Source organism: Schistocerca piceifrons, chromosome 2 (genome assembly GCF_021461385.2).
Source record: "Schistocerca piceifrons isolate TAMUIC-IGC-003096 chromosome 2, iqSchPice1.1, whole genome shotgun sequence".
In the NCBI taxonomy this organism is placed as follows: Eukaryota; Metazoa; Arthropoda; class Insecta; order Orthoptera; family Acrididae; genus Schistocerca; species Schistocerca piceifrons.
This window is the reverse complement of record NC_060139.1, coordinates 291,196,185-291,218,576: the sequence shown is the minus strand read 5'-3', so window position 1 is coordinate 291,218,576 and position 22,392 is coordinate 291,196,185. Positions and strand designations below refer to the sequence as shown.

At 39.4% G+C, this 22,392-nt stretch overlaps 1 protein-coding gene across 1 annotated transcript in view; it reads left to right on the top strand.

The window, feature by feature from the left end:
- Positions 1-22,392, top strand: part of LOC124775333 (esterase E4-like) — a 72,124-nt gene that overhangs the window by 44,738 nt on the left and 4,994 nt on the right. Inside the window, exons 5-9 of the mRNA XM_047250164.1 lie at positions 1,304-1,488; positions 2,901-3,075; positions 4,937-5,115; positions 13,105-13,252; positions 17,734-17,866. Coding sequence (XP_047106120.1) covers positions 1,304-1,488; positions 2,901-3,075; positions 4,937-5,115; positions 13,105-13,252; positions 17,734-17,866 — 820 coding nt within the window. The remainder of the gene's footprint in view (positions 1-1,303; positions 1,489-2,900; positions 3,076-4,936; positions 5,116-13,104; positions 13,253-17,733; positions 17,867-22,392) is intronic.

Here is a 22,392-nt window from a genome sequence, read left to right as displayed (position 1 = left end):
GAATTATTCCAGAAAATTATTCCGCAAGACATTATTGAATGGAAATATGTAAAATATATCAGCAGCCTGATATGTTTGTTTCCACGATTGGTAATGATATGAAGAGCAAAAGTAGCTGAACTGAATTGTTTGAGAAGCTCAATAATATGCTTCTTCCAGTTTAAGTTTTCATCAACATGTACATGCAAAAATTTTGAGCATGTATCCTATTTGCTGACTGCTGTTCACATGCTACATCAATTGTTGATATTTCTCTATTTGTTGCACAGAACTGAATATTGTGTGCTTTCACAGCATTTAGGGAGAGTCCATTTTCAGAGAACCACTTAATAATTCTTTGGAAGGTCATTCACATATGTGAGGAACAGGAGTGGATCGAAATTGAACCCTGTGGGACTTCCTTTGCCCCCCCCCCCCCCCTCCCAAAGTCTCTAAAATTATCTACCTTTCCGACATTTTCTGAATTATTCAGCTCAGCCTTTTGCATTCTGTTTGTTAAGTATGATTCAAACCAGCTGTGCATAAAGCCATCTGTTCCATGAAACATGAGTTTTTCTAAGAGAGTAACATGACCTACACAATCAAATACCTTGCAAAGGTCACAAAAATGCCAACTGACTATATATTATTATTTAAGTCTTGTACTACTTGATGAGTGAATGTATAAAAAGAAGTATCAGTCAAACAACCCTTCTAGAATCTGACTGTGATATGCTAAATAAATTGTTGCCACTTAAATGTTTGATTACTCTTGAGTACATTACTTTTTCGAATATTTTGGAAAAAGATGTCAGTAAGGAAACTGAATGATAATCACTTAAGTCTGTCTTGTCATTTTTTATGAAGTGGTTTAACAGTTTCCCCTTCCTCTGTCCAGTCACCCCCTCCCAATCCATGTCACTGTCATTGGACACCACATTCCACAGGCTCTGGTACCCATGCAGCACATGTCTAGCCCGTGTAGCTGTTGCATTCCTGTCCGCATTCCTAGTCAGCAAACCTGTGTGTGTGTGTGTGTGTGTGTGTGTGTGTGTGTGTGTGTGTGTGTGTGTGTGTGTGTGTGTACTGAAGCTTGACAGAGGATTATTCCAAGGGCTAATGAGTTTGTGTGTGCCTCTTGATAACTCAACGTTTTTGCTATTTGATGAGGGATCTCCTTTACACCTAAATAATAATATGTTCTGTTCTTTTTACATTGTGGTACCATGATTATTAGTGTTGTGTATGATATAAATCATATTATCTTCAGTTTATTTGTGTAAAGTATGATAAATACTTTTACAGACAATTTGATTCATTCCAGGTTTGTTCCATAAAGCAATTGCAATGAGTGGCGCTGTTCAGAATGTAGTAGTTAAGGATCCATTACAACAAGCAAAAAGGCAAGCAAGACTATTAAGTTGCCCTGATGGGACTTCAGAGGAAATTGTTAACTGCTTGAGAGGAAAAGATGCTCAAGAAATTGCTGAAACTCTAAGAGGATTAGCAGTAAGTGTAGCATATTTTCTAATTTAGTCAAGAGATCAAAAACTAAAATATCATGAATTGATTTCATAGATTTCCAAAATTATCAGTAACCATCCAGACAACTGCTAATGTATTTTCTTATTGATTGACCATTGTTGTGGTAGTACACAAATTACATTTTCTTTCATGCAAATTTCAATACAAAGGGAAACACGTGGGGGAAGGGGGTTTAGACAGTTGTCATCTCCAGAGAAAGGCCTTCTCATCCCATCTGTTAAGCCTCTCCTGACCGAGGGTTCTGGGTGACTTTTCAAAACTCTACCCCTTTGCCTGAACATCACAAGTTCTTTTCCTTCACCCCTCTTCCTTCCACTTCAACCCTTCTGCCAGAAGAGGGAGCCATGGGCTCTGAAAACTTGCAAATCATAATATTTTTACATGTGTGTTCTCCTGCCACTACTTGGTGAGTAGAACTTTTATCTATATCTTATATTCTCAAAAAATGATTATTTTCATTAAAATAAAGATAATGATGGTGATATCTCAGGAGTATTCTGACAGAGAAGGTGTTGAGTATTGCCATAAAACTATGAGGCATATCATGAGTCCAAATAGTAAATATAGTACTGGAAACAAGGCTGAAAGTATTGAAACTCTTAGAGAGTTATATATAGGCTTTCCATAAATATTCAATTGTAGAAGGGACCCATTTCAATTGCTATCACTGTACCTCTGATTAGTTTATAAATATATTAGCATTCTGTTTTACTTACATTTTTATAATTTATTTACTAGCTGTGTCTTTTTATTTAGTCATTCATAGGCACTAGTAACCAATCTTTGTGAGACCATGAGCCCAACACTGACCAAAAGAGTTTTGGAGATTACACAATAGCTGTTCATATTCAAATTGATTGATTCCAAATATTTATTTATTTCCTTTACATTTTGTACCAGCCAGCCTACTGATCTGATGTTCCTTCTAGTTTTTATCTTTGCTGCAACACTTGTGTATGGTCTGTTATTAATATTTGGAATGTGAACTAATGTTAAAGTCATTTTCTCTTGTCTGTATTGACATGCTATTAAAGTGACAATATCTATGCATTTTTCATAATCATTCCCATTTCTTCTTGCAGCTATTAACAGAAATGTTTTGAATATCTAAAAGAATAAGTTTTCTTGCATATCTTTTCTGGTCATGTGTCTGCCAGCCTTCTTATGTTATTTTTACATCAATAATAGGGAAATAGTTGCAGCTTTTATGTCCTTTCACATTAAATTAGTATCATAATTAGTTATTATTATTATATTGAGAAACATTTATTTCTATCAACATGTAATAATTGTGTTTCTTAACTTTTTTATTTTAATTCAGCAGTGATTTTTCCTCTTTATAAATGTCGCTATTTACTATATTTTTTTCTGTTTAGGAATGGGGTTGGGATCCAATACGGGTGTTTGGAGCAGTTGTTGAAGATGATTATCAAAATGAAGCAGAGAGATTTCTTACTGCTGATCCAACAGAGCAGTTCCTTTCAGGGAATTTTACACATATTCCACTAATTACAGGAACCACTAAAGACGAATTCAGTTGGAAAGCTTTGCGTATGTTTACCTCTTCTCCATGAAATACATACAGTTAATCATTTTATAATCTGTGTTTAATGCACATTTGTAGGTTAAGGGATTTTTTAGATCTGTGAAACAACATGGGCATGTATTAAAAGATGTCCTCACATCATTGTGACACCTAACATAGATACAGGGCATACCTGTGCTATCTGGCTTCTGTATGTCTCAAATACTCTGTACCAAAACACTCAAAACATACAGTGAGAAGCAGAATAACTAAACAAGACCACTGGCTACACTGACTATTCCATTAACATACATCAAGTGTTTGTGCACTTGTGTGCCATTGATAGTGTTAATGAAGCAGATAATGAAGTTGATAGGAAATTCAAATATGATTTTGCAATCTATATTGTGTCTTTGTGCTGTTCCATCACAGTTTAGCTTGGACAATGTGGCTGCAATTTTTATCTCAGATGTATGGGCATGGGTGTATTACATGTAATGAGAAATATTAACACTGACCAATGACAGCAGAACATAGGTCTGCCAGAATTTCTATTTTACAAAATAAGTCAAAACATTTTTGCATAATTTCATTACTGCTACAAGAAAACAATTTAAAATAGTTCTCAAATGAAAAAAGTTTTTGATTCATCAGCTGCATGTTTAAAATGAAGTTGTGGTACATCGATCCAAATAACTTACAAAAGTACCATACTTTTGTGTTGCTTTCTTTCTTTCTTCCTCTTTGGTGTTAATTTTGTCTCATTGGGTAAGTATGTCTTAGTTTATTGCTGTGAATTCCTCTGAAAAACACTTTACAGTGTGTTGCAGAGTATGGAGATATAGATGTAGAATTTTATTTATTTTGTTATTTGTTCATCCATAGATCATTTTCTACAATAGTATCAGACATAGCAGACAGTTTGCATCCATCTTCAGGTGTCTACTAGCTCAGTTTCTCCAGTGTCTCTGAGACACACTCGCATGGGTCAAAGAAATCTATAATTATTTGTGCTGCCATTATCTTTATATTCAACACCCCTTATTATACCTATTTGGTACAGGTCCCACACACTAGAGCAGTTTTCTAGGATGGGCTATAAATGTGATTTGTAAACAGTCTGCTTTGTAGACTGATTGTACTTCCCTATTATTCTACAAATAGACCAAAGTCTGCTTTACCTAAGACTGAGCCTATATGAGTGTTCCATTTCTATTCTTACAAAGAGCTACACCCAGGTATTTGTAAGTGCTGATTGATCCAAATTCTGACTCATTGATACTCTGTATTACAAGGGTACTACATTTTTTGATTTTATTTATTTATTTATGTTACATTATTGAATGTTTAAAACAATTCATTTAGTGAAGGGCACAATTTTACATTTCTGAATATTTAAAGCAAGTTGCCAGTCTTTGCCCCACTTCAAAATCTTCTCAATATCTGACTGAATATTTGTGCAGCCATTCTTCTCTGTCTTCATAATAAATCATCTGCATGTCTTGTGCCTTTTCTGCTCAATTTTCTTATCTTGCATATTTTCTTTCAACCCTCTTTCTTGAGACTTGCGTTGTGGCTGTCACAAATACAGGATACTCAACTGTTCGGGGAATATTGATTTGTTATATAGATTAGTTTTGGCTGAAATTCATTAGAATAACTGCGGCATTTGTTGGATTATGAAGAATGTGTAGTAACTGAATCATCCTCATCATCTCATCATTAGTTTCATGCTGTATAGTCAGTTCAAACACAGTGATCTGCAGAAACACAAATTTTGGACAGCTTGCTGTGTTCAATAATAAAAATAAGAAAAACATACTGAATTTGTATATATATGCAGATCAATGTGACATTTGTTGAGCATATTTTGGTTCTGTATTTCAGAAATTCTTCGCAACACTTCCTGGGCAGAAGATATGAGTGAAAATTATGAGAGAGTTTTTCCCATATCTTTCATGTACGAACGGAATACTCCACGATCACGCCAAATCAGCAGAGAGCTGAAAACTTTCTACCTCGGTACTGAACCAATAACAAACAACTCCAGGATTGGACTCGGCCAAGTGAGTGAGAAATGAAAGCTCAGCATGATATCTGTGTCACAAAAGAACATGGCAGCTTACTAACTGGTGTGTTTAAAAGCTTCAGTACAGTGACTGATCATGAATATAGGAAAGTAATTTCTAAAATGAAACATAGCTGTGAGATGGTGTCCTTTGTGATTTGACATGTCCTATTGCAAGTATCAGGTGTGTGTGAATGAGGAAAAAGGAAACTACTTTTGAGTTTGAACTTAAGAAACAGGTGAATGTAATTCCCAGCTACTAATTAAACTCAGTATCATTATTTATTATTAAAACCTTGAAAAAAGGAAACAGAGTAGGTTACCATTCACCATGCAGCACCTTTCTTTCTTTCTTTGGGTCTACACAGCAAGGGAAGCTGCAAATACATACCATAAGTACTCTGCTACCTGAGTAGCTGCTTGTGTGTAGTCCATGTGGGGTCTACTCAAAGGGGTCAAATATTTCTTATCATACAGCACATGCTGTGTTGTTTGCACCTGAACCTCTGATTCAGACCCTTCATTCAGCTCCCAAGCCGAAGACCATGATCTGTCCCGGCGAAAATGTTGCAGATCACGAGATGTTTATGTTATGTGAGGAGGCTGAGAGATTTTGCCCCTTCAGCCACTCACCAACCAATTATCAAAGAAAAGTTCATAATCCAAAAAATAGGCATTGTCAATTCCTATGCTGGGCAGTTCAAACAAAACTAGAGTATCATCTCATATACAGTAGATACCCCATTCATACAGTTACAGTTAGTGGTGACTTCAGTCTAGCCTCACTGTTGGTGAAAATACTTTTTCAAAGCTAATGGTAGATAGAAATCATCATCAGAAACTGTACTAAATGCTTCCTCCAAAAATTATTTTGAGCAATTAGTGCAGGAGTCCACTTGAAGTGCACGTGGTTGGGAAAAAATACTTGACCCCTTAGTGATGAATAATCCTGAGCAAATAGGGAGCATCATGATGGATACAGGGGTTAGTGATAACAACATCATTGCAGCAAGACTGACCACTGTAACATCCAAATCCACCAAAAATAAACACAAAATATATTGATTTAAAAAAGTAGATAAAAATTCACTGACATTCTTCAATCCTTGTAAACCAGATGTGGCTTCAATTCAGAGAAATAGAACCTGTGACAATTGAAAGATTTGTGCCGAATAAATTAATAAAAGGTGATACTGATTCGCCATAGTACAAAAAACAGGTCAGACAACTGTTGCAGAAGCAACAGAAAAAGCACGCCAAATTTAAAAGGACACAAAATCTCCAAGATTGTAGACGTTTTACTTAGACACTTAATACGGACTTCAATGGGAGAAGCTTTTAATAGATTCCGAAACAAAATTCTGTCTCGACTATCTGACAGAAAATCCAAGAGATTCTGGTCATATGTAAAGTACATCAGTAGCAAGATACAATCAATACCTTCACTGTGTGACACCAATATATTACCAATGGTAGTGCCACTAAAGTGGAGATATTAAACACAGTTTTCCAAGATTCCTTCATCAGAGAAGACAAAGTAAATATTCCAGAATACAAATCAAAAACAGTTACCAGCATGATTAACTTAGAAGTAGATATCCTCAGTACAGCGAAGCAGCTTCAATCACTTAATAAATGCCATTCTTCTGGTCATGACCGTATATCAGTTAGGTCCCTTCCAGAGTACACTGATACAATAGCCCTGTATGATGAGTGGACCTGCTCTTCCAATAGCACATGGAACATGTAATGTACATAGGCTTTCTTCATGAAAGTAACTTTTCATTCACCTACATCAAATGCTAGTCAAAAATACACTCCCATACTTCTCTCTCTATCCAAAGATCATCCACCACATGCCAGCCATAGATGTTCAGGTGTTGGCGTAGAGGTCAATACTCAACACAGTCCCCCACACTGGGAATATAGAGTACTGTGAGACATGATGGTTGGTGTAAGCTGGTGCACGTGGCTGCTTGTACCCTGACTGGCCCTGCATGGGGTGTGACCAGACCATTTCTCATGGTGCTGTGTGATATCATGATGCCATACATATGGTGCTGTGCCAGATGTTGCAGAAGGTGTCTGACATGGCCATATCATCATTCAGATGGTGTGATGGGTGAAATGGGTGGTGGTAGAAGCTCATCGAAGTCCTGCCTGGCTCACATAAAATCTGAGGTTGGCGGTGACATGGGTGATGTGTGTTGGTTGTTGCCCTTGTTGACTCTTGTGTTGACATCCAGGTGTGTTGAGACAGAGTTATCCTAGAGCACCCAAGCAGGTTTAAGTCAAGCAAGTGAGACAGTCATCGGTTTGCTATGCACTAGAATGTTGAATGTTTGTGGGCAGTGTTTGAGCATCCTGTACAGATCTGAATAGGGGGCTGCAGAGCTGCTTGCACGCACGGCATCATCTCACAACATGACAGAATTGCAGGAGCTGAGGTCCTTGTGGATGTACATGTTTGGTGTTGAATGAGTTGATGGGCATGGGACGTGCGTGTTCCAAATATGTTGCTGAACATGATGCACTGGCGTGGGTAAGAATGTCTCTTTTGAGTCAGGCATAGGCTAAGGGAAGTCTGCAGGCAAGACAAAGGGCTCATTGTAGACAACCTTTGCCAGAGATGCCCATAGGTAATCCTTGTACCGGAGCAAATGCCAAGCAGGACCCACAGGAGCATCTCAGTCCATGAACCACAAGGGCATGTGAGGGCCACCTTCAGGGGTTTTTACCACCTCTCATTGAGGCCATTAGTCTGCAGGTGAAAAATGTGGTAGTCCACGTGTGGGTAATCCCACAGAGGTGACACAAGGCAATGCAGAAGACCAATTCAAATTTGTAGCCCTGATTGGTGGTAATCAGTTTGGGGGTGCTGAAGCAGGCAATCCACATCTCAGGAGAATGCCTGTGTGGATGTTTTGGCTGTGATGTTGTATGTGGGTATGGCGTCTAGTCATTGTGATGTCCTGCCAATCATGGATAGGAGGTATGAAGTCCTTCTGACTCAGTCAGAGGTTCAGCAAAGTTGAGGTGGATAGGCTGGAACTGGATCTTCAGGAAGGGAAAGCACACAAAGTGAGGCTATGCGTAAGGGCCTGTTTCGCCACACTGGCATGTAAGACAGCTTTATGTTTGATAATAGTCTCATTTGATGTTGGCCCACACAAATCAGTCAGACCATCACACTGATGCCGGGGAGAGACAGGTTATGTAACTGCTCAAATATTTAATGGCACATTGTGGCCTGTTCTGTGAAATGTTACAGAGCAGAGTTTGTGAGACATGGGGAGAGACTGATATTTGATGCAAAGGTTTGTCATGGCCATTGAAGAGGTCTTAAGTGCTCAGGTTGTTCATTTGTTCAGCTGCCATGTGCCCTTTGTCATATTAGAGAGAATCTTGAAAGGTAGTCTGCAGGGATATTGTCTGCACCATGGATATGACATATGTCAATGACATACTGTGCTATAAGGTCAAACGACTGAATCATTGTGGAATGGCATCATGAGACACGTTCCTGATAGTATCTACCAGAGGTTTGTGGTCTGTGTGCCTGGTCACTTGGCGGCCTTCAATATCCTTGCTGAAGTACATCTACATCCGTACTCCGCAAGCCACCTGATGGTGTGTGGCAGAGGGTACTTTGAGTACCTCTATCGGTTCTCCCTTCTATTCCAGTCTCATATTGTTCATGGAAAGAAAGATTGTCAGTATGCCTCTGTGTGGGCTCTAATCTCTCTGATTTTATCCTCATGGTCTCTTCGCGAGATATACGTAGGAGGGAGCAAGCCACCTGATGGTGTGTGGCAGAGGGTACTTTGAGTACCTCTATCGGTTCTCCCTTCTATTCCAGTCTCATATTGTTCATGGAAAGAAAGATTGTCAGTATGCCTCTGTGTGGGCTCTAATCTCTCTGATTTTATCCTCATGGTCTCTTTGCGAGATATACGTAGGAGGGAGCAATATACTGCTTGACTCCTTGGTGAAGGTATGTTCTCGAAACTTCAATAAAAGCTCGTACCGAGCTCCTGAGCGTCTCTCTTGCAGAACCTTCCACTGAAATTTATCTATCATCTCTGTAACGTTTTTGCGATTACTAAATGATCCTGTAACCAAGCGCGCTGCCCTCCTTTGGATCTTCTCTAACTCTTCTATCAACCCTATCTGGTATGGGCCCCACACTGGTGAGCAGTATTCAAGCAGTGGGTGAACAAGTGTACTGTAACCTACTTCCTTTGTTTTCGGACTGCATTTCCTTAGGATTCTTCCAATGAATCTGAGTCTGGTATCTTCTTTACCGACTATCAACTTTATACAGTCATTCCATTTTAAATCACTCCTAATGCCTACTCCCAGATAATTTATGGAATTAAACTGCTTCCAGTTGCTGACCTGCTATATTGTAGCTAAATGATCTTTCTTTCTATGTATTCGCAGCACATTACACTTGTCTGCATTGAGATTCAACTGCCATTCCCTGCACCATGCGTCAATTCGTTGCAGATCCTCCTGCATTTCAGTACAATTTTCCAACTTCACTGCAATGCATACTGTGAAGAGCTCTTGATCAGAAGCTGACCTCTTTGACTGTGTTTCCTCAAAAAGAATGGGAGTGATTTGACCACCCCGTCTCTGACCCCCACCGCAGTGTCGCTTGCATCAGACATGAGAGTGAGTTGTATTTGGGATTAGAGTGTGCCAAAGTAACGGGTTGTGCTAAACGGTTCTTTGCCCATTGGAATGCTTCTGTTATCTCCGCAGAACATGCAATTTTCTTTTTGTGCAATTATCTTTGCCAGCTAAGGCATTAGTGAGAGGAGACTGCAATGTAGCTGCATGAGGAAAGTTTTACTGATAGAAGTTAATGAGTCCAAGGAGTTGACATGGGCCAGGAAAAGTTTCTGAAAGTGATAGGTTTTCGCTGTGTCCATGCATTCTGGTTTCAGTTTGATGCCTTGATGCACTGAGTGTATGGCCTGAGAAAATAACCTGCATTTCTCAGAATTGCACATTTGCTTCATTAATGGCAACCCCATCTTGTCAGAGTGCAGCTAGAACTTATTCTAGGTGATGCAAATGTTCTTCAAGAGTGTCGGAGAAGGTGAATACATGATTGAGATAGTGTAGCAGAACACATATTGAAAGAGTAGTTTATCAATAAAACATTGCCACACTTGTGCGGCATTCTTGAGGTCATGCGGCATAAAGGGAAATTTGTACAGTTCAAACAATGTGGTGACTGCCATTTTCATAATGTCATTGGAATGCATTGGGATTTGTAAATACACACTCTTACAATTGATAACACTGAATATTGGTATTCCGAAGAACACATGCATTAAGTCTTGGATGTTAGGTATAGGGTAGCTATCATGTACAGTACTGTAGTTGAGTACTCTATAGTCTCCACTAAGACTGACTGAACCATATTTCTTAGGTATGAGCTTAATGTGGGAAGCTTACAGCCTTTCTTAGTGCCAGATGATGCCCTCTTGCACAAATTCCTGTATCTCATTACAAGCAGTCTGCAGATCGTCAGGGCACAAACGGCAGGGTTTGTGACTAATTGGTAGTTGTTGTTCAGTTCATAGTTCTGTCTCACACTGCACCTATACACACTCAAGTTTGATGAGGGTGGGTTGTTTACAAATGCTGCATGCTGGGTTGCATTGACCTTGTTGTGATTGTTGTCACGGGGTGAAGTCAGTGAGGGCTGCAGTGAGGTGACTGTTGTCACCTCATTGTATGTGGAATGTGAGTTGGTAGAGGGGTATAGTTGTAGGCTTCACCCCATGTGCTGCAGCTAGCCATTCAGAGCATAGACATGAACTTCTTCATGGACCAATTTGAGTGCTACCTCTGTCTCTCTAATGCAACACTAGAGACCTGTATTTCTGATGTGTAGGTATCTTTGCATGGTCATTGTGGTAGCAACTTGAGTTTGCATTATATGTGGATGGGGTAGGCAGCTTTATTCTTTGGGTTGGGCTGAAATGCCTATTTCCGTCCACTGATGTCATTTGGGAACTCACAGAGAGCACAACATTCATGAGCAGCATGTCTGAATTGGCTACAGAGCCAAGGGATAGCATGATGCTTGGTGCTTTGTTGCACCACAGTACAGATGAGGTGGTCATGTTATGGTGGAGTGTTGGCTGTCAAGGATGCATGACATCACCCTCAAGATGTGTTGAGCTGGCTCAGATAGAAATAGATGGCATTCAAGATGTTGCTTGTGCAACATCATGCAAGGTAGTGTCTATTTACCTGTTTAATATTTGCTGGCCATACTTGGCTAGAATATTGCTGTGTGGGCTGGGATCCTTACCATATAGAATTGACAGAGAACACCAAAAAAGCCCAAAGATGGACAGCCCATTTTGTATTATCATGAAATAGAGGAGGGAGTGTCATGGCTATGTAAGTGGGTTGGGATGCCAATCATCAAGAGAAAGGTGTTCTCATTGTGACAAGATCTTATCTGGAAATTTCAGTCACCAACTTTCTTCTCTGAATGTGGAAATATTTTATTCTTGCTTATAGAGGGAGTAATGATAATCATAATAAAAAATAATGAAATCAAAGCGTGTACTGAAAGATTTAAATGTTCATTTTCTCACACACTATTAGAGAATGGAATGGCAGAGAAACAGCCTAAAGGTGATTCAAAGAACCCTGTGCCAGGCACTAAGTATGAATCACAGATTAGTCATGTAGATGAAAGTGTAGTGCTAACATGAGGCACAACCAGAAACTAACAGCAGCTTGGGTGGTCAGCAACTACTCACAGAAATTCCTGCATATGTCAGATGAGACGATATGCAAACTCACGAAACACACATTGGATTTGGTTTCCAATCTAACTGCTGTTTGCTTACAGGGTTTCTGTTGTTTTTGGTGTGCATTGGTGCTCCATGGTGAGGTTATCAGACCCTACAGGGTTTCATGGCACACCTAACTTTGGAGTTCCCAAAAACTTATTAGACTTTTCCTTCTTTCTCTTTTTGGATCTTGCAAGAATGTTGATTCAAATCCCAACATGAGATGCAACTTGTACCAGCTCAGGCTCCTTGTCAGCACTGACAGTATCCCATATCTGTTGTCAGGGGAAATAGGACAATGGTTGGTAACTCATTCACTGATGTGAGTGCTTCTTTGGCCTTGAAGTTCATGAGGCCAACTACTGACACAGAAGTTCAGGGTTTTTAATTTCCAGGAAAATGTGAGGTGTAAATCTACATCTGTGCTCTGAACATCACTGTGAAGCACATGGTAAGAGGGTAGCTTTTATTGTACCCTATGTTAAGCTTTGTTCAGATCCCCTTCACAGATGGACCATGGGAATAATGTGCACTTCTGTGCTAATTGCTATTTACCTAATTTTGCATGATCTTTACAGCAGATATACATAGGGGGCTGGAGAACATTCATGATTCCAGCCCTGAAGAATTGTTCTTGAAGTTTTGTCAGTAGGTTGCCACGAGACCTGTGGTGTCTTTCACCAATTTTCCACCCATTAACACTATTCAGCATTTCTGTTACAATCTCTTATCAGTCAGTGAGCCTGTGGCCTGCCACGCAGACCTACTCTGTGTGCAGTCGATATCCTCTGAGAGTTCAACTTGATATAGAGTAATTGTTTTGTTCATATTGTGAATTTATATGAAACTATGCTAGACTGAATACTGTGGTGTATACATAGTAAAATCTGTCAGATAATGCCTACTAAACTTGTGAACTTAACTGTTGCTTCTGAGTCACCCATCAATTTATACACAAAGGAGTAAGACTTACATTAGTGTTTTTTGTAATATGGTAACAATTTTACTACTGATACCAGTTTCTGCAGAGAGAGAGAGAGAGAGAGAGAGAGAGAGAGAGAGAGAGAGAGAGAGAGGGTGGTGTGTGTGGGCGCACACGCGTTTTTTGCTATAGGAATGAGCACTGAAGATCTGATATTCCTTTTACTTCTGTGTTTCAGTTGTATGCTGATGCTATAGAAATATTTCCAGTTGACCGTATTGCGAAGATAATATCCAGAAGTAACACTTCACCAGTGTACTATTACCAGTTTACTTACCAAGGAAGGTATAGCTGGGTGTACATTCCTGGAACGCTAACACCTTATGGTAATCATTTTGGCTCCAGATAGATAAGTACTATCACTGCTGTATAAAACAGTCCTAAAATGTGTATTACGTAATTTGCAATATAAGAAAAGTGATACATTGATGCTCATTGTAAAGATGCCATGTTGAGATGCAGACAGGAACAATGAAATGACTGTTACATGTTTAGCTTTCAGCCAAAGCCTTCTTCAAAAAATGAAACACATGCATACATTCATTTACATAAGAGCACGCCCCATACACACATGACTGCTATCTCCAGCAGCTCAGATCAGAATGCATTCCTGAGATGTCAGTTGTACGTGTGTGAAGTGTGTTCGCTTGTGGGAATGAATGTGTGTGTGTTCCCTTTTCTGAAGAAGGCTTTGACCGAAAGCTAAAGTGTAACAGTCTTATCATTGTGCCTGTTTGTAACTCAGTGCATCATCTTTCTGGTGAGTAGCAGTCTATTTCTGTCCTTATATTATTGATATTCCAACCTGGAGTTTCCATTGTTTGCTATAATACAATTGGGAACTTGGATCTCATGTAAACTGTATTTTAACTGTATCAATTGGAAAATTCCATTCAGAAATGTATTAGGTTCATCAAGAGACAGTGCACTATCCAGGACTTACCTTTTGAAGGTTCATCTGTCAGTGCCAGTGCTAGACTCACACACATAAATGAAAGCAGATAATACTCCAAGCTTTGAGAATTCTGGTTCCTTCCTTCATGGTAGCAAAGAGGAAAGTTTATGGGTGTATATAATTTAGAATCCAAAGTGAGAAGGATCTGAGGAGGAAAGGAAGAAATAATGAGGAAAATCCTGAAGAGAGAATAAGAGGTCCAAGACAGCACATTAAAAAACATTTTTGCAGCTCATATCATAGGTGGGAATAAACGAGTGAGAAGTAAAGATAGATATAAAAGGACAGAAAATAAACTACAGAGACAATGAGGTCAGATGTTAGTGGGGGGGAATAAAATACATAAATAAAAAATAAATAATTAACAATGTAGGAAAAGACAGATTGCTGCTTACTGTAAAGAAGACACATCAAGTTGCAGATAGGCACAACTGAAAGACACTCACATATGGTTTTGGCCACAACCTTCAACAGTAAAAGAGACACTCATGCATACACCACTCTCACACACACAAGCAAGCACACCTCATGCACACATGACTGCCAACTCCAGCATCTTGGGCCAGAATTCAACTATCGCATGGGATGTGAGCAACACTCTGGAAGGGGGTGAGGAAGGGAAAAGGATGATAGAGTATGGCTGGGGAGAGAGATGAACACTGTCTAGTGGAGTGTGCAGGAACTAGAATGCCAACAAGTGCAGCCTCAGGAGGTTGTCAGGTAGGGAGGTGGGGAAAAAGGGAGGAAAAAAAAGGAGAGAAATGGGGGAAAATGGGTGGAAGCATTGGCAAAGGGCAGAAAATAAACAAGGTGGGAGATGAGAATAGGGAGGAGATAATAGAACAGAGGGGGTGGAAATTGTTGGGGGGAGGGTGTGGGGACAGTATGTTTCTGTAGATTGAGGCTGGGATAGTTACAAGAATGGAGAATGGGTAGGATAACTCCCATCTGCACAGTTCAGAAAAGCTGGTGGTGGAGGGAAGGATCCAGATGGCTTGGGTAGTGAAGCAGCCATTGAAATCAGGTGTGTTATATTCAGCTGCACGTCGTGCCACAGGGTGGTCTACTTCGCTCTTGGCCACACTTCGGCAGTGGCCGTTCATTCTGGTGGACAGCTGGTTGGTAGTCATACCAATATAAAAATATAAAAAGCTGCGCAATGATTGCAGCAGAGCTGGTAAATGATATGGCAGCTTTCAGAAGAGGCCCAGCCCCTGATGGAGTAGAATAAACCAGTGTCAGGACTGGATAGGAAGTGCTGCATGGGTCGATTGGGCAGGTTTTGCAACTGTGTCTTCCACAGGGATATCATCCTTATGGCAAGGGGTTGGGATTGGGAGTGGCATAGGGATGGACTAGGATGTTGTGGAGGTTGGGTGGGCATTGAAACACCACTTTAGGAGGGGTGGGAAGTTCCTTGGGTAGTGTAAAAATGTTACTTTTTTAAAAAATTGCTTAAAAATTATGGTCCATCCTCCTCCTCATCACCATCAGTTTCCTGCTATATTAGCAGGTCATTTGCCTCTCCATTTTCTGTGATCTGTTGCTTCCTTCTTAAGGTTGCTGTATGTTGTACCGCCCATCATGTCATCCAGTACGTGAAATTTCTTCCTTCCTCACTCCTTTTTCCCTTCTACAAAACCTTCTAAAACTGCTTTTATCAGTCCACCATTATTTCTTAATATATGCCCAATACAGTTTCTTTTTCTTCTTTTTATCACATCTAGTAACTGTCTTTTCTCTCCCACTCTTCTCAGTACCTCTTCATTTTTTACTCTGTCCATCCAACTTCTTCTTTCTGTCCTCTGCCACGTTCGCATCTCAAAAGCCTCCAGCCTTTCTTTGTCTTTCTTCCTCCAAGTCCATGTTTTGGCACCATACAGAGGAACACTCCATAGAAAACATTTTATGAGTCTTTTCCTCAGTTCTCTGTCCAGACTGCTACAGAAAATTCTCCTTTTCTTATAAAATGACTCTTTTGCCATTGATATCCTTGTTTTAATTTCTGTGCTGCACTTCCAGTCAATGTCCATCCTGCTTCCAAGATACTTAAAATTTTGCACCTGTTCTAATTTTTCTCCAATCAGCATAATTTTTATTTCTTTATTTCCTCCTAGTGCCAATACTTTTGTTTTCTTTGCGTTAATTTTCATTCCATAATTTTTTCCATTAGCTTCAATGGTGTCCACTAAATCCATCCTGTAATTCTTTCTCCCCTGTGGCTAGAAGGACCATGTCATCAGCAAACCTCAAACACCCTACTCTTCTTCCTCCAATTTCTACTCCTTTGTCATCTAATGAGCATTGGTCAACCATATTTTCCAAGTAGGGGTTGAAAAGTGTAGGTGATAGACAGCATCCTTGTCTTACTCCTTTTCCTAGTCCAATCCAGTTTGTACTTCCTCCTCTCACTTCAGATGAGGCTTTTTGATCCAGATGTAATGAGTTTGCAAGTCTTCTGGTTTTCCAGTCCACTCTCTTTTCCCTCATTATAGTCGCCAGCTTGTGCCAAGCCACATTGCCAAATTCCTTTTCTAGATCAATGAAGCACATATTCCTTTTTTAATATACCTTTCTCTCAAGATTCATAGGAGCCTTATTGCATCTCTGGTGCCCATATTCCATCTAAAGCCAAACTGCTCCTTGCCAAGATTCTCCTCCATGACTTTTTCAAGTCTCTCATTACTTATTCTTAACATCACTTTGGCTGCATGTGAAATGAGGCTGATTGTCCTGTGCTCACTGCATTTCTTGGCTCCTTGTCTTTTTTTTTTGTAATGGAATCATTACTGTCATCCATCTTATAATGCATAAAATATGGTAGATGGTGTTTCACAATTCTATTACAGGCTTCTAGGGTTTGTAGAGGGGATGCATAAGACAAAGTTTTGATAAGACCCCAAGTCTGTGAATGTACCATTTGAATATAAAATGAGTTTGAATATTGGATCACTTTCAAATCTCCCACTTCATGATACAGTACACAATGGTAGATGTGTACAAGGAAAATGGTTTCCAGATAATCTGAGTCCACCAGATACCAGTTTCATCCAATACAACAAGAGCTGCAAGAGGAGAGTTCACTATGATTCTCCACAGTAATGCACCAGTGTTTGTGGACCATGTGTATGAAGGCACATGTCACAGATACACCTTGTGCACTGGAATGCAGGGTCGCCACTTGGGGCAGCTCCTATAGAGCACACAGGTCAGAGCTCATTGATTCTGCTGTGGGCGTTCCATGACACAGGAGATTTGAAAGTGGTCCGATCTGCAAATTTATTTTACATCGTCCGATCTGCAAATTTATTTTACATCCAAATGATACATTTCTGGATATGGGTTCCTTATCAAAACATTGTCTACTAAGCCCTCTCTACAACCCATGACAACTTGTAATGCAAATTGTGAACCATACTGAATAAAGAATCAACAAAAATAATCTGTGTTTGAAAATATAATATGGATAGATAAAAAAAAAATCTACTCACCAAGCTTTGGCAGAAGAAAACACACAAAAGATGTGGAAATGTACGAGCTTTTGGAGTCAGTGGCTCCTTATTTTGGTATAAGTGTTGAAAGGGAAGGAAAAGTGTTTGGAAAAGGGTTGGTAAGGTTTAGAAAATGGGAAGCGCTACAGAAAAGTCATCCAGAGCATCAGGTCAGGGGGAACTTACTGGATGCCCAGTACTATTCTTTAATTGCTGTGAAATGTGTTTTTTTCCTTTGATTATTACATCAAAATTTAAATATCTATTACAATTTCTGCATGGATTTTACATTCTTTATGATTTGTCAACAATTTTTCTTTATTTCCTTTAAATAACAAAATTGTGTTCATTTGTTTAATAGGTGTTGTGCATCATGATGACCTGATCTACTTGTTTTACATATCAGTGTTGTTTCCACCATTCACCAGTACTGATCCAGAATATACAACTGTTAAAAAAATGACTAAAATGTGGTCTAACTTTGTTAAGACTGGGTAAGCACAAGCTGCTGATATTATTATTGTAACTATTATTAAAACTTACATATCATTTTCTGTCATTTCCTTTTCAAGTTTCTGAAGCTTCAAACATGATTCCAATTTACATTTGCTGAGGAAGGTGCATTAGCTACACATAAATAATCAATAGGTCACTGCAGCCTGAAATGTGTGTGAAGTGCTCCTATCCAGAAGTTCTGAACTGCTGCATCTTGAAATAATGCCCAAACCAATTTATATTTATGTGGACTTCTTTACCATTGTAGCTTCTTGCTGGAATCTGCAAACTTTTTTACATCTTTAACTTTTACTAAATAATAGAAAGCACTTCTTTTAAAACACAATTATTTTGCTTCTTCTGGTACGATAAGGCGACAATTCACATAATATTCTTGTTCATACAGTCACTATGACATTAAATTCATTCTGTATGACATAATGCCAGTTCAGTTCTAATCTGATGTTTAACTGAGCTTCATTTGTCTTCCATGATGTAAGTGTCATTGTCACGGCATGTCGTTTTCTCGATGGAGCACCCTGCTACTCCAATCTGGGGTTGCGCAGCATGGAATACTGCCAAGCCAGCAGGTACTGTGAAGTGTAGAAAGCTGCTATCATTATACCACCTTGCAGATGCACAGCATCCCTTTTGACTGTTGTGGCCATCATTCATCAGTTAAATGGATGTTGCGTAACACTTCAAGAGATATGTTGCACTGCATATTCCCATCAAATTATTATTGTAACAAACTGAAATTCTGAGGAACAAGTTCTTTCTACTTTTACAACCCTTTGAATTACATGAACTGGATGACATTCATGCATAGGGCTGACTGCACCAATGTTGATTAAAAGTTAATTGCAGTTAAGTCAGCGTTTAATCCTGATCAACCAAACATTTAACTGCACCAACTACACTTAAAGTTATATGAGGGAGTTGATTGTGGTTATTGTTGACCAAGGTCAGAGGCATATTTGTCTAGTTACAATCATGGCTAAAATAAAGTAAACATGTGCCATATTAAGATGGTGACATTTTTTGATTTTTTAGATAGCATAGCCAGTTACTTTGGAATAAGGCTGGGCATCTCGGACATATTCTGAGTCGTGGTCACCTTTGTGCTCATATGGCAAAGACTACCAAATCCACCGGTTAGTCCCTCAATCGTTAGGGGTAAAACTCAATAGGACTCGGGGCAAGTAAGGCTAGCAACCTGCTTCCCTGGTACTTTAAATATGATGCTGGCAACAACCAGAGCAAAATGCCTCGGACCTTTGGAGGTGATGGAGTCCCACCTCTAACTGACAAACCAGGGACTCCTAAGATCTCTTTAAACTGAACGCTGAAAGGCATAATCAGTCTTAAATGATGATGATGATGAGATAGCTTAGAAGATGAAGAAATGTTATATCTTCTTCATGTAAATTGTTGCTGCAACTGTATTGGTACACTTGCAGAAAGGAGAAATCCTTTCAAAGATTGCAGTGACAGGAAATTTGAAGAGAGATTAAAGTCATTCAAAAGAAACAGTGTAATTCTTATTAAGTCAAATCAATGAGAGGTTGGAATTTCATACTTATTGATTTAATCTTGTCTCACCCATGAACATATGTCTAATGACATTAATGGAATAGGCAACTGGTGCATTTGATACAGTTACTGGTGACAGTGCTAATGTACTTAGTATGATGGTGCAAAATTGATCAGTGATGTATTGGGGACCAGAGCAGCAATTTCTCCACAATATATAAAGCTTCCTTCTTGAGCAGAATTACATTATTTGGTAGAAGGTTTCAGTGTACTGGATGATTTCCGGAAGTCATTGGTACAGTGGATTGTTCTCACATACGAATTCAGTCTCCTGGGTGAAATAATATGGATATTTTCTGCAACAGAAAATCAATATTTGTCATTTGACTATCAAACTACCCATGACCACAAATTAATAATATGAGATATTGTTGCTCAGAGGCCTAGCTGTATGCAGTTGTGAAAATCTTGTCAGTCTGTATTTAAAAATCTGTCTGTTACCTCATTATGCCACTACATACCACAATTCAGTACACTAAGTGAAATAAAATTATATAGAAGTTGTGCAAATGGTTGATTTGACTTCAAATACATATGCAGTTTATAAGCAATTAACACTTTATTTGTATAAAATACACTTTGCTCAAAATAGTATACTTCTATCACAAAACAAAGCACAGACCCATCCATTTGTTTGCATTATAAAATTTTTGCATTTCAGCCAACCAGCTCTGAAAGTATATTGATTTCCAATTTTGAGATATTTGTCATCCGTTTCTTGCTCTCCATAGTGCAGTAACAATGCCCAAATTACTATAAAAAATTGAACAGCATGCATAAGTACATCAGACAGTGATTATCTTTATCTCTGCACCTATAATGGGTGCTTTCCTTTGTAACACACGGAGTTAGCTGTGGTAAAATTTCCGGTTAGCTGAATGTCTATTGCTAACCAGTGTTTAACATTGGTGCAGTGCAGAGACAACTCAATTGTGATTAAACGTTATAACCATGATTACCCACGGTTACTTCATTTTTTATCAACATTGGTGTGCAGTTGGTCTGCATCATTTCCATGTAGAATCTAACTTTCCAGTTAACTGAGACTAAACATTCCATGATTATCTGTTCTGAAAGAACATTCAGTAAGTATCGTTTCTGGTCATGAACTTTATGTGATTATCTATGATCAGAAACTGCCTATGTGTTGCTACATTTCTGGTGTTCCTCTGAAAACAAGTTTTAATATTTGGGTAACAGAGGGATTTCCACAATGGAAACCATTGAATGTGGAAAGAGAGACAATAGACCTGATACTCCTGGTGGAGAAGAAAGAAAGGAAAAGTAGTAAGACTAGAATGGTGCAACCAAAGAAACAAAGATGACAGACTTCAAAGATAGATTACTCATCTCCACCCCCACCCCAAGGATTCCTCCCTGGGGGAAGGTCATAGGATGAAGATCTCTGCCAATCCTACAGAAAGGGCACCACCAGCTTCACCTTCATAGGTCCTGAAAATTGTTCTAACGCCCTACTACTGAAAGCTTGTGACAGAGTAGTAACACAAATAGCAACTTCCGTTCAGGTAACAGACTAGACTATGAAAGAAAAACCCTGGCTTGTGAGCTATACCTCTCATTTAGTTTTCACACCCTGTAAGTAAGACAAGGTAGTAAACTAGTTATAATACTTACACTAAGTTAAGCTAAGCTCCTGCCCCCCCCCCCCCCCCCCATTTGACCAATTTATCTGTCCCTGTAGCCTATGTTCAGATGGTTTCGGACATGAATTGCAACATGTGCTGCCATACCATCATTCTGGAACCACAATTCATGCTGAATGTCCAATGGTACATCTTCCAGAAACTCTGCCAGCACTTGTTGCAGGAATATCAAGTACGTGACACACATTAGAGGGGCAGAAGGATGTCCTGCACAATCACATGATAATCACAGATACCTGCCTAGACATCAATGCTGAAGGTGTGCTGAAATCTTCATGTACACATGACTTTGTGGTTTTTTTGGATTCCAAATGTGACTATTTTGAGCATTCAAAACACATTTCCCATTCAAATGCACTTTGTCTGTGAACAAAAGTCCCCATGGCAACTGAGGAAAATCCACACAGTGGTGCAAACACCAAGTGTAGAAATTTACACATGGCACACAATCCACTGGGAGCATGCAGTGTACCTTCTTAGGGTGATATGGGTGGAGTTACTGTTCATGCAGAACACTCCAGACAGACGAGTGAAGCACATGCAAGTCATGTGCAATAGCTCATGTACTCATTGATGAGTTCTTTTCAACTTGATGAAGCACTTCTTCCAATACAACAGTGCGCTGCCTGCTTGGTGCATCGCAGTTTGCTCTATTGCTTATGAATTTCCCATTTTCCCACAGCCATCGTTCTGCTCTTACAGAGATGGGATCAGATGTAGTCACATAATTTAAAAAGTACCCATGGTACAGGCATTGAACTTCTCTTCCATTATAGTGAGCTTCACTGTAAATTAAAATCATATCGGTGTATCCTGCAAAGGTGTACTACAGTACTAGACACTGTAATGTCAATTGACACATTACCAGGAAGCATGAAGGTTCATCTCAGTATCATGTAGAACCTGGTCCTCCAAATCTGAGTTACCCACAGTCCGTGATCTTCCTGCACATCCATCTGTTTGAAGAGACCCATGATCACACAAAAGCCAAATAAAGGGTTTGAAATTTAGTGTGATATGGTTGGTATCTGTGAGGGTACTTGTTTTGGTACAGCCATGCTGCATTTTGACCATTTCCATGTGCTTGGCTGTATACAAACACCATCTTGGCTTGTTCCAGACATGAATACTGGACCATTCTGTTGCTTACAGCAGGCCGATGAGGCCGTACAGTTCTAGGCGCTTCAGTCCGGAACCGTGTGACTGCTACGGTCACAGGTTTGAATCCTGCCTCGGGCATGGATGTGTGTGATGTCCTTAGGTTAGTT